The following is a 13569-nucleotide window of genomic DNA, read 5'->3' on the forward strand; positions in this document are numbered from 1 at the left end:
GGACAGTAATTTTTCCTGTTACAATAATGAACGAACAAAAACATTAAATTGCTCATATCTCCAAACTATGTTTCTGCGGCATATCATTGTCTTGCAATATCCCATTCAATTTAACTACAAATTCAATGAAATTTAATATACTAAACACGACACAAAAACGATTTTTATTGCGAACTTAACTATTCCTAAATAAACTGTTAATTACTATTTTTTTGTTCGAAACAAGAAGTTACGTAGTTACAATAATGTGTTTAATCGGCGACGAGTGCGAAATTTCGTGGCACCTACTGTTGAAAAGTATTTGCCATTTCACTGATGTATGCTTTAAGCGAAGTCCGCGTGTCTCCAGTTTTGTGATTACTTTGGGTAAAAAAGAAAAATGGGTCTCGATCATAGCCTTCTATCGTCGAGCAATATACTTACAATGTTTTATAAATAAATGCGAAAGCCCAAAAATATGCGTTCAATTTATTCATGCAATATGTTCAAATTTCTCAAATATGCATTGGCGTGCCACAAAACAAGTAATTCAAAGTACTGGACACTCAGCGTGCCATTGAAATAAAACTAGTACTTACTTAAATCTATTTACAGACAATTATTATAGACAATTTTATTTGACTATAATAATACACTCTACGCTACATAAAAACATGAAAAAATTACAATATTTAAACATTAGTAACTCCCTTGAGACTCAATTTTGGAAGCTAACACCTCAATATTTGGTTCATTGTTTGAAGTTTTTAATTTTATGCACATTTCCGAATTTTCTTCAGTTGAACAACTTCGATACGGGTTTATAATACCTATATTTCATAATTGAGAATGTTTTCTCACAGTAGTACGTTGTACCGAAAACACTTAAAAGAGCGAATGTGACTTTTTTCATGCAATGAAATCTGTCTGGGAGTTCATTCCACGTTTTGGTAATCATGTCAAGATAATTGTCTTCGTTTTTCATAATTTCATCTCTGGCAGTTTTGAAGTTTAATTTCCAAATTTCAGAATTGTTAAATTCGATTAACTCTAAATCCACAATTATTATATTTTTCGACCATGTACGATACTAATAGGATCATATGGGCCTCCACAGAGTCGAGTTTTGTATTGACAGATTTTATTTTTTACGAGAAATGGATGTCAGCCACTTGCTCAACCTACTAGGTCCATACCCTGACAAACACAAATTGAAAAACAATATGTGTACTTGCCAGACCCAGGATTCGAACCTGAGACCCACGGCGTGATGGTCCAACGCTTAAGCCGCGCGTCCACCGTGGGTACATAATTATGTATCTACTCAATGTTCAAAATTCAACACAACACATAAAAAATGTTTTTGTAAATCGTTAAATCTGTTTATGAAATACTTCTGCAAAGTTGATATAATATAATCCATTATATTATCAGTTATTGCAAAGCCATGCAAAGCAACAATTAATAATTAAATTAACTATTTTTTTATTTAACAAATAATTCACAAGATTTAAGAATGCAACATTCTAATTATTATTGAACATACATAATTTTGGAAACACTTCTGAGAAAATATATTATAACATAACCAATTTTTCTATAATCTAAGCACAATGACCAGTAGAATGAGCATAACCAATAGAAAAAAATCGGTGTGTTTACTTATGTACGCGCGTTAAAAGTTATACTTATTTGTCGTAACAAAACAAAAACAAACTTGTAATATACTAGATTCCTCGACTAGCTCTTAATTATCTTGTTAAATTACACACTCAAGAAAAAAGACCGCTTATTTTAACGCTGTTGGTTTATTTCTATACACTTTAACTTATATTACTAAATTATATAAGTATTTATCGTTGTTTTTATTTAAAAAGGTAAGTTAGTGAAGGCCTCCGACTTCCTGACTAGCTCAGGCACTTGGAAGTGGAGGTTCATTAATGTGGAGGAACAGGCAGGAACCTCATGGACGTGGAGTAACCAAGGAGTTACGGTAGAAAAAGAAAGTCGATACACAAGAAAACACTAGTTAACTTCAGAACGAGTATATTATCAATATTGTTCACATACGTAATTCACAATTAATCGTAAGAGGTCCAATTATTTAATGTTCTTAGGTAATTAAATTTTATTTTGTTAAACAATCACAATAAGTCGAATGTAAAATTCATTAATCGGACGTAAGTCACAATTATTCAAAAGAGAAAAAAGTCGGAATTGTCATTCCCGAAGTTCACAAAAAAAAATCGGCATATATTTATTATTTAATTAAGAATAATTTTATTATTTGTCAAGTATTGATATAATAATAATAAATTGTTACCTACAATCACATGTTTTAAAATATTAACACCAACATAGTCAAATAGTGTGTATACTTTTTTTTTTCCTGTTAGAGCAAATTTGTAATTTGTATTTATCTCACTTACCTGGTTGAACTGCCACGTCGGCCCCCCTGAGCCTGGGCCCATAGGCAAGAGTCCTGTCAGCTCACTCTTTGTAGGGGCCATGCACCAAAATTAGATTAATTTATGTTTTTTTATTTGTCAAATAATTTTATATACAAATACTATACCGACAAGAACCGTATTTTATTTAGACATGAATTTTATCTCAGTAATATGTGACCCAAATAGGTTGGACGGTCTTTAATATACGACCATAATTATTATTATATTTCTGATACAACATTTCACAGGAAGTGCATACGTACAAATTTCCGAACACGGCCAAAACCAACTATCATTCAAACAGCCCGTGCACAATCTTAGGACACATCGCGTTTCATGATAACGATAAGTTTTCAAATCTGTGATTGTTAATCGTTTTTGCTGTTACAATTTATTTTGCTGTAGCCCCCCACCAGTTTATAGGAATAATGATTCTGATGACTTTGAGGACCGCTTATTGACACGCCTCAGACCTTACGAAACATCATGAATGTAGTTTCAGCAGTAAATAAAAACTATCAACTTATTTAGGTTTCACTACGTCGTGTCAAATTAAAATTAAAAAATGCTAGGGCCACTAGTATGTTATGCTAAATTCAATTGAGCAGTCAAGGACAAATATATTTTTGGTAAATATGCCGCAGATGCTCGCATGAGATTTTATCATTTTCTTTTTAGACAAAACCAAACCTAACCTAACCTAACTAAACCTAATCTACCCCAACCTAATACAATCTTAGTTTATGATAATGATGCATTAAAATGTATGAAAATTTAAAATTAACAATTATTGGATCTAAAAGCGCCGACAGAAAAAGGTATCAATTTAAAATTTAATACAATTTTCTATATATATGGCATACCTAAACTGTTTTCGTTTAAAAAAACCATAAAAGCTCATGCGAACATTTGCGACACAATTACCATATTTTTTGCCTGTTCAAGTATTAACAGCAGTAATAGTAGGTACCTACGGACAAAAAATAATTTAATGGATGCACATTATGCAAAACTGGTTTTGATACGAGAGTCCGGAAAAAAGTATTATGTTGGTTAAGCTGTCATAGAGAAATTTCTTCTATTGCAAGACTGCTAGTAATTTTTAGTGATAGTTTTAAATACTTCTCGTTCAAAACATCACTAAATAATAATTTACCAAGTAAGTACATTCTCATTGACAGGTTTAAATATCGTGGGATTTGTATGTATGCATATTATTAGGTACTAATGTATTTTCACCCATAAACTGATGTAATCAATCTGTTTCTAAGTTCTCTTGGCCGTCCAATGAAATCAAAGGTACATGTCTGTGGCTATTTTTACCCATTTGGTAAACTCGTCCATAACATCGTAGAGGAAAGACAGTCGTTTAACTCAGACTACTTCATTGGTATTTTGTTTTTTCTAGATTCTTGCAAGTCAGTATCACGGCAGAGAATAATACGACAGTAAGTATTTTTATAAATGTTGCATTAATGATTTTACTTCATGCTATGTTTAGTAATTATAGGTCATATCCAGATTTTAGGTCGTTATAATGATCTAATTTCACCGCAAACACAAAATATGTCACTTAAAAACAATGTACTCGTATGTATAGAATATAATACGGAATTCAATATTTTTTCTATTCTCTTCTCTAAAATTTTCTAATGGAAAATTTCAATGATTACGAACATATAAATGTAGATAATTTATTTATCGAAAAAAAAATAGATTTCAACGGCGGATACATTAGCTGGTGATTAATCATTCTAAACATACATTATTATACGAATAAAACAATGAGGATTATCATATTATTTAATATCTCATTTGTAGGATGTTATTATATCAGTTAAGCATAATATAGCAAGCGCTTTTGCTTAGGTAAAATAATGTCTTGGTTTTCTATAATGGTATCATGTTTTGGAATGAACGATCATGACATGATTGCCATAATGATCATTTTTTGTGGATATGTTTTTCGTCCTTGTTATTGACATAGACCAACATCACGCAATTGAGGATATGATTATTTCTTTCAGTGACCACGAGGGAGGAAATATATCTACCCATACTGTCCACTTGGTTGGGTCTGCGCTTAGCGATCCTTACCTATCGTTTGCTGCTGGTATGAATGGACTTGCCGGACCGCTCCATGGATTAGCTAACCAAGAAGTATGTTTTAGCATAAATTTCATTTAAAATGTCTTACATGCTGTGATTATGTTGACCATTACAATCTTCACACCCTAAAACAGCTCTACGGTCTGTGTAAGAAATCCAATTTATTTACCAGGTTTATTATTATGGAGTGGAAACAATTACCAATCACTGATTATCATCAATTATCACTAATCAGTAATTTAGATAATCAGTTTGTGACTTGTGCGAAGGTGTTAATTATTTTCTATTAATAAAATTTTTATGTAATTAAATTGTTTTTCTGCCAATTTCAGGTGTTGGTGTGGCTCCAGAAGCTGCGTAAACAAATAGGTGAAGATGCCACCGAAGACCAACTGAAAGAGTTCATCTGGAAGACACTTAAATCTGGCCAGGTTGTGCCCGGATACCGCCATGCCGTTCTCCGTAAGACTGATCCTAGGTATTGAATTTATCAAATATTTTCTTTCATTTTTTGAAAAAGTTTCCACAAGTATCAATCATTATAATTTATATGGGGTCTTTGTATTCAGCATTAATTGTCATTAGATTTAGAAATCAAGTCATGCTACTCTTCTTCATTGAATTAAATTATTAGATAACTGAATTAAGTCTATTTCCAATTATGATTAAGACCTCGTAAACTCGATATTATGAAAAAATGAAGTTTGTTCGACAAAATTTTAAATCATATCAAAACCTCGGTTCTCTAGACTGGTATGCTGTCCATCTATCGACAAATTTTAAGAACTCGTAGGTCCAGGTCCAGGTCGATGGTGGAGAATACCTTCCTCCCGCGGAGAGCTTGGGCAAAATCTTGGATGTGACGTACCGGATATCGATCTGGTATGGATCTGGCATTCAGACCTCGGTAGTCACCACACGGACGCCATTGTTCATTCGATTTGGCGACCAGGTGTAACGGCGATGCCCAACTGCTACCTGATGATCGAGCGATCCCAAGTCTCATCATATCTTGAAACTCCCTCTTCGCAATCTGTAGTTTGTCCGGAGCGAGTCGCCTTGGGCGCGCAGCCACTGGTGGTCCCAGTGTTGTATTGATATGATGTTTCGTTGTGTGATGCGGCGTTTTGACTGTGCCATCGGGACGTGTGATATCTGGAAACTGTTGCAACAGGTCATGATACGCAGACCTGCCTGAAACGGTTTTAATCGACAGGACCTCTCCCGTACTGCGGTTTCCGGAAGTGGTGAGATGAGTGGTTTGGTCCAACAGACGTCTATTCTTGGCGTCGACTAACAATCCAAAATGGATTAAAAAATCAATTCCAATTATGGGCTTATTAACAACGGCAATGACGAACCTCCATGTGAAGTCTCGTCGTAGGCCCAAGTTTAATGTCAACGGAAGGTTCTCGTATGTAGCGATTACCGTACCGTTCGCCGCTGACAGCTCGTATGTTGTTTTTGTTAGACGTCCCGGAACCTTAGAACGTGGGTACACACAGAGATCGGCGCCTGTGTCGACTAGAAACTGTATTTTCGTGTTGCGGTAGGTGACAAATAGGCGGCTTGGCATTGGGCTGTATTCACTGGCCGCTATCAGTGGTTGCCCGGAGGAGCGTTTCCCTCTTGATGGCTGCAGGGTTGTCTGCACTTCTGTGCGGCTGCTCCGAACATATGGTGGTACCAGCATTTGCCTTGGGTATCTTCTCTGTTGCGGCTGGATAAACGTCCACTTGTACGGCTTCGTGAGCGGCTGTGGAATCGCCGGCCGTGGTTCTTTGCCCGTCTCATCTCGGATCATTGTCATTTGCTCCTGCAATGACAATGCGAGTTTCCGCATCCTGGTCTCAATCAGTTCTTCCATAAGTTCGCTGTTACTGGTTGCGGCGGGGCTGTGGGTGTCGTCATATCCTCTCGGCATTGTCTTGAATATGTTGAATTTGCGGTTGCGTGGAACGTCGGGTTCACCTCTGTAGGGGGTCGTCGATGTGAGGGCCGATGGAGTTGTGACGAGGAGAGATGAGAAGTCGTTGTCGTGATTATGAAGGGTGTGAGTTTATTTCAATTGCATAAGTACAGATGTACAATTGTTACAATAATGTGAATCACAGCACAGAGCGATGTGCTTCGGTCGAAAACTTACAATCGAATAATTCTCTTTTTATCAATCATGATGTACTGATTATTATATTATCAACTTATAATTATGTAATAATTAGGCTATTAACTAACTAAGTGAGAACAGATATACAAAGATTATTGTCGCGGTCATTGATTCACAAAGTTAGCTATGACTTGATACCTACATGGAAATGCCTATTAATTTGATGTGTAATAATATGTAATATCGCCATACTTACTTTTAGCGATTTTTTTAAAAATATGAAAACTAATATAAATAGTAATTATTATTTTATTTAAGTTAAATCAAAAATGCAGTTTCCCCCCCCCCCCCCTCCCCCCTTGTATTAGTTCTAAGGCGGCGTAACACAATAGTTCACTTTCATTTGCGTTCACTCTTACCTACCAAGCGGTGGATATAATTTTCCAAAACTATATTAGTCTATGGTTTTCTGAAAGTTTACAATATTTTTAGGTAGGAGGTAAAAAAAAATCTATCGGAAGAAGAAAACATATTTTAAATAGAGAGTTTGACTAGTGATAATAGTAGGTAAATTATAATTTATTAATAATCATTCATAGATCATAGATATTCAGAGTCTCGCAAATATTTTTGTTTATTACCACAATACTCTATCTTTTATCTATTGTTTGAAAAATGAAAACAAAGAACTGTCAGAATTCAGTCTGACAATTGATATCGTTGAGGTCGATCGATATTTGTCATTGTGCGGTGCGCTTTAAGATCTAAATCATTAAACAATGCCGAGAAGCAGAGATTTCCCTGAATTGGAAGGGGTAAGCGAAAAAACTTTTCTAATAATTAATTGCATACATTTATTTTGATTCTTACATTAATACACAAGTATTTTTTTGACGATTTTGTATTTTTCTAAGATTGTAAAAGACATTTCGAAGTAAATGAGTAAGATTATTTAGAATGTCATCTTCTGTAGCATAACAGTGTTCCGTAACTTAGTTAGCGTAAATATTTGAAATATGAAATTCATATTTGAAATTGGTCTCCCGTTAAGTAAAAAATACCACGCATAACTAAATTTGTATTTTTCCTTATTTTCAGAGCATTGCCGATGAAGTGCAAGGACGGGGAAGAGCGCCGTCCAGAGACGTGGTGGTGCCGGCTGTGTTGGTGAATGACCAGCCCCACGCAGACGAGCCCCTCGCAGACGAGCCCCTCGCAGACCAGCACCTCCCAGAGTCGCCATCGGTACACAGCTATTTTGTATATGTTTTCTAATATATTTAAGTAGGTTTTTTAACAACATTAGGGTTGTTGTTTATTAAACATTTTCTGCTCCATTTTTGGCACGATTTAATATCTATATTTTGTGACGGTGCTTGTGATTTTGTTTCTGTATAATATCATTCAAACTTAAACCGTATTATTGTAGTACTATAATTTTTTCACAGCTAAAAATGTATTTTTCTTTATTTTCAGAGCCCTGTGGCAGATATAATCCGTTTTTGGGAAGGATTAGGGGCCAGCGAGGTGGTGGCGCTGATGAGGCGACACCAACCGGCATCGCCAGAGATGGCTCAAGGGGAAGTACTGCCCCCCCCGCCGTATAATAATGTCCAAATACAACCCGAAGAGCCGCAGCCATTGGTGGCGAGGGTAAGCAATTTTTTAAAATTAAATATATTTAAGTAGTTTTTTTGAAGTTATACTTCTTTAGGCGTGTTTGGGAAAACAGATCAGAGTGTATTTTTGGCGTGTGACACGCCGACGTAACACATAATTTATTTTGTTTGTATGATAATTTATATTGCATTCGGGTTGCGTAATACTTTGAAATATTTATCGTTGTATTAGGCGGATTCAAATTTGTTTTTGTTGACTTTCCTAACGTTATTTTTATTCAAAATAAAATATTGAGCTGCCGTCTTGAAAGTTAAATCTGAATGAAAATGGTATCGATAAAAATTATCTATCACACGATAGCCGGGTATTTAATATCTATATTTTGATTAGATTTTAGAATGTGGTTTTGTCTCTGAATAACATTATTTAATTATTAAAGCCCCATCGCCATATTATTATCGTATGTGTAGTTTGCAATACTTTTCTATTATATATTGCCACATTTTTTAATAACTCTAGCACAGGCCGATGTACACATTCGTGTAAATAAATTGTACAATTGTCTGTATACTTTTACCTCTATACGAGTGCACTCGCAGAAACACTGTAAGCATTGCTATCGACTTAAATATAATCTGGACAGTATTTTGCTCAATTTAATTAAAACAGCATTTAAACAGTGTGCATTTGTTTACAGGCAGGTGTGTGTCGGTCAATACTAAAAAACTGACTCTTAATTATTTGATAATATCACTTACAACATGCTTTTCTTTGTTACAGAGAAGGGGACGGCCGCGGCTAGTGCCAAATGGCGAGCCGAGGAGGCCTAGGAGAAGACGGGTTCGGCTAGCGCCGGAGTTCACGGGAGTAAGTTATTATTTTAATTGTTTTTGATAATCATTGAGTGCATGGTTGTAATGACTAACAAAAATATTTGATACCTAGCCAATTTACGAGTATAAATCTTCGATCAGCATTGTCTTGCGGAGATGTTTCTGCCGACATTTCTGATTATCTTGTCAAATATAGTGGCACACGAGTAATAATTGAACCCTTCTCTGGAAAAATAGCATTATCCTTATTCTTAATTTTGAGATATTAATGATTTAAACTATCATACTCCTAATGTCATCTGTTGTCGAGATTAGTCATCAATAATTAGGAATCAATAATTAATTGTGCGTTGTGCTGTTGTATACATTCTTTAGAGTTTTAAAGCAAAAAGTCTAATGTTTCTATTTCTTTTTTTTTTCAGGTATATGAAACCCGTGGGTGGGTAAAGTATAATCGGGCGGAGGTAATAATTATCTCCTCCGACTCGGACTAAATTGTCCTGAACCTGCCAATACCATACCGTACTACGCTAATATGTAAGACGAGAATGAAGACTTTAAAGAATTTACAAGACTACTTAGTTATTATTATATTGTTAATGTTTAAAAAGTTATCAAACACTTGAATTTGTAATTTTAGGAGTTTTTTGATTAGCAATACTATTCTTGTCATAATTTAAGATATAATATTTAAAAACTTACAATTTACTACTGGGTACTTACTATTCACGTGATATTAATATAGTTTTATAGTCAATTTTGAATTACCTTGCCATTTAATATGTGATAAAATCTTGACTGTGGATAGTAGATAAATATATAGTATGAAACTTATTTGCTGTGATCGAATGTCTCGTTTTAGTAGACATTGATATTGTTGTTGTATTAAAAAATTTAATAAACTTTTGCAATTATTTTCTGCCTTTTTATTTCACATTCCATTTCCCTTTTGATATACATATTCTTTAAATATCGACTGTCAATTGTGGCGTCTGATTATAAAAACCGATAATTCAATAACAGATATTCACGATTCTTTGTTATCGTAATGAATTTTTGGGTCTCCGCTGTGTGTTCTTCCTCTATTGAGAATAGGCTCTGCAACGAGCCCAAAACGTCGGCAAAAGAAGGAGGACGAAAATGATGTTTTTTTGCGTCAAGTGTAACTGATTGGTTTTAACATTAGTTTTTTCTTTTATTTTCAAACTAGGACAGTATGTCCATTTCTATTAACTGATGAAGGTCTTTCTGCAATAAATACATGACAAGATTATTTATATCATTTTAAATAATTGGTTTCTATAAATCGTTTTTAAATATTTTTTTCATAATGTGAGTTTGCACATGTTTTGTTAGGTTTTAATCGATATGACGTGTGATTTATCAGTTTTTGTTATTAGACGCCTGATTTCTTGATGAAAAAACATTGTAGTAACTGAAATAAAACACAATATTCAAACCATACAATTTAACATAAACGAGACCGGTCATCATGATTATTAAATTATGGGAAATCAGTATCACATAATATTATTGTGATTTATTTTAATTACTAAGTATACAATATTCACCAAAATCTACACAAATACATCATTACATGACAAGAATCCACAGAGCACTGAAGGCCGGTTCAAACTGGTCAAGTAATTTAGTAACTAAACTAAATTTAGTAAAATCATTTAGTCGAGTCGATCCATTTTTTCGGTCGAGTAGCGAATATGAGACAAGCCTGAACACGTTATCTTTAGTCAAGTTCAATAATTGTCGTAGAATTTCTTCCTCCCATTCTTCTAATATATGAAGTTATTAACTATTTTTTTTTTTAATTATACCAATTTCAATAATAAGAATACTTTGTGAGTTATTCGTTGAATTCATTATTTATTTTTGCTTTGTTCATTTTGACACGTCACTCACTGATGTTTTGTGTTCGGACACTTTTCAGTTAGTAAATAATTTAGTGGTAACTGAATCACTAGCCACTCGACTAAATTACTCGACCAGTCTGAACCAGCCTTGAGAGCCTATTTAAAAAGATTCAAACTGAGATGATGACTGCTCTCCATGTGTGAACACTTCTTAATTAGGGTGGCATGTCATTAACGATTGCCCGATATTAAAAAGGGCTCTTAGAGCCTTTCATAAACCTCACGATACTAAATAACAAAATATCGAATACTGGCAGGCATGCACACACAGTTTCCTAGAGTCTGGAACAAAAGACTACAAAAAATGTTGGTGAATTTTTCTTCTTCGTCAGGTCTCATGACTGAGAGTCATGTTCCAGAAGATTTGGCTGTCGAGGAATCTTAGTTGCAGGGTAAGTATCATCACTCAACCTTTGGCGGGTTTTGGCCTCCTTCAAAAACTTCCTCCATCCTGGACGATCACGCGCCGACACCTCTCCATTTGTGGTGGCCGTATTTTCCTTTTATTGATAAACATTATATTCGTCTTATAAATTGCATAAACCGTTTTAGCCGCTTTTGAAAGTAAGCGCTTCATATCTGAGAAAGTTAGTTTTGCATCTTCTCCGTACGAGTTTACTTTTTGGAGCACACTGTTGGTTTTTGATTCCAGTTCCTCGGTGTCTTTTTCTGTATCGTCAGCAAAGGCTTGTATATGTGTATTGTGTGGTAAGATTATTCTGTCAAAAGCAGTCTTTCTCAAAGTGGGAGATAACGCCCCCTTGTGGGCGCTGGAGGCTTTCAGGGGAGCAGTAGAAGGTTCAATGAAAATTAGGGGGCGTTAAGGAAATCTAGAGAGGCGACGGCAGAAAAATTTTATGTATAAAAATCCGACGGAATCTAAACGACACCACTTGAGATGCGATAAATTAGTGTCGCTTACGCATGTAATAATGTGGATGCAGCTTTATATTTCATGTAGGTACGTAGTCCATGGTTTTTCATACAAAAATTTTCGGTCGTCGCGGCGATCCCATCCCTATCCGAAGATTCATCCTTCACGTTAGATAAGTTTTATATTCAAAGCCTTCTTTTTAAAAATACTTCTAAATATGATTAAGTATGAGTTTTATTTCCTCTCATTTAAACATTTTTTGATCTCAGAAATAGGATATGAGTCACACCCTATCTATCCTATCCATATAATAATGCATGTTTAAAAATTATATTTGCAATAACTGTTTTTAAGATACGCAACAGATGGTAATGTAAAAAGGTAAGTTGAAAAATATATATTGAGGGGCACTCTTAGACTATAGATACATCTAGGGGGCACTAGATTTTTTTAAATCTCAATGTGGGTGGTGGTCAAAATAAGTTTGAGAACCTGTGGTTTATAGCAGTGCTCTGCAACCTTTTCTCACCCACGGTGCACCAAAGGTCTTCCCAGAATTCCGCGGCGCACCACACGTAAAACAATTTATACACCAAAACATGAACCCCACACCCTGAAGGGTGACCCCAGACCAGGATCTTTGGTGCCCCCCCTACCTATCGCTAAGCTCAAAGACAGTCTGATACTCTGAAATAGCGTTTTTTCAAATGGTATTTATTGTATGTTTTGCGATTTTTTGTATTTATTAGTACATTCACTTGAATTTGATGGTTTGTTGTCGGTTTAATTATTAAAATTAATCCATTTATTATTAATTAATTAATTTAAAATCAACTTAATTATTATTAACTAATTATTTAACATAAACTTAATTATTTCTAATTAGTTATGCAGACGAGATCGAGAGGGTCCCGGGGCAACAAAGCGTTGCAGAGGCGACTCCCGGAACCCACAAAACAGACTGATCTTGGCCTTTTTATCCGTTAGGGGTGGTCGTATTTCTTACCAATTCACACCGATCACCGATACCGCCATATGCTACACATTTATATAAGGTTGACGGATGTCAGTCTATCAACCAAACATATAGCGATATCGATGTACATAATATGATTAATATTAATATTACTTTAATTACATTAATTCCTTAATTACTATATACCACTAACGCCCATCTATACATCTCGCTTTATTATTTGACTAACCCATTGCATATCTATATTAAATTTACCTATTATATTACAATTTACATTACACATTACAATTACAAATCAAATCATATCTTACATTTAATCTAACTTAATTAACCCTTTAACTAAACATGTATTTAATCTAAATTTAATCCTATTACCTTATATTTACATGGTCTGCGACCGACTTATCTCTTCCACAGTTCACTCTGAGAAGTGGTGGGACTTGCCAGAGCAAACTGCGGGACTTCTACATGTATTAAAATTGTTCTGCTTTGTCGAGGGTCGTAATTATCTAACCGGTGGCGCATTGACTACCAGGATCAGACCGAGCGGTTGGGAGGCACTACTCCTTATGGGAGCGCCCCCCACAGGGGCGGAAAATTAAGTGTGCGTCATTAGCATAGTGGTCTATATGCGTGGGCGCGAAACCCGAGAGATGCAGCTTGGATTCCTGCGGGGTCTTATTTTTTTCAAAA

General features: G+C 35.0%; 1 protein-coding gene across 1 annotated transcript; it reads left to right on the forward strand.

Moving 5' to 3' along the window:
• The first annotated feature begins 3532 nt into the window (after positions 1–3532).
• LOC147080039 (uncharacterized) lies at positions 3533–9926 on the forward strand. Its single transcript, XM_085957053.1, has 7 exons — positions 3533–3588; positions 3838–3877; positions 4457–4589; positions 7744–7890; positions 8122–8298; positions 9046–9132; positions 9521–9926. The coding sequence occupies exons 3-7, from the start codon at positions 4545–4547 to the stop codon at positions 9590–9592; spliced, it is 528 nt and encodes a 175-aa protein (XP_085813179.1). The 5' UTR covers positions 3533–3588; positions 3838–3877; positions 4457–4544; the 3' UTR covers positions 9593–9926.
• Positions 9927–13569: the final 3643 nt, after the last annotated feature.

Source organism: Rhyacophila brunnea, unplaced genomic scaffold (assembly GCF_057557595.1).
Source record: "Rhyacophila brunnea isolate RB1 unplaced genomic scaffold, BYU_Rbru_1.0 scaffold_1, whole genome shotgun sequence".
Classification (NCBI taxonomy): Eukaryota; Metazoa; Arthropoda; class Insecta; order Trichoptera; family Rhyacophilidae; genus Rhyacophila; species Rhyacophila brunnea.

Bases quoted from the DNA above. Each gene is read 5' to 3' on its own strand.
- LOC147080039 (XM_085957053.1), top strand. From the start codon at position 4,545: ATGAATGGACTTGCCGGACCGCTCCATGGATTAGCTAACCAAGAA. The intron at 4,590-7,743 runs GTATGTTTTAGC...CCTTATTTTCAG, and splicing joins ATGGATTAGCTAACCAAGAA to AGCATTGCCGATGAAGTGCA. The intron at 9,133-9,520 runs GTAAGTTATTAT...TTTTTTTTTCAG, and splicing joins TAGCGCCGGAGTTCACGGGA to GTATATGAAACCCGTGGGTG.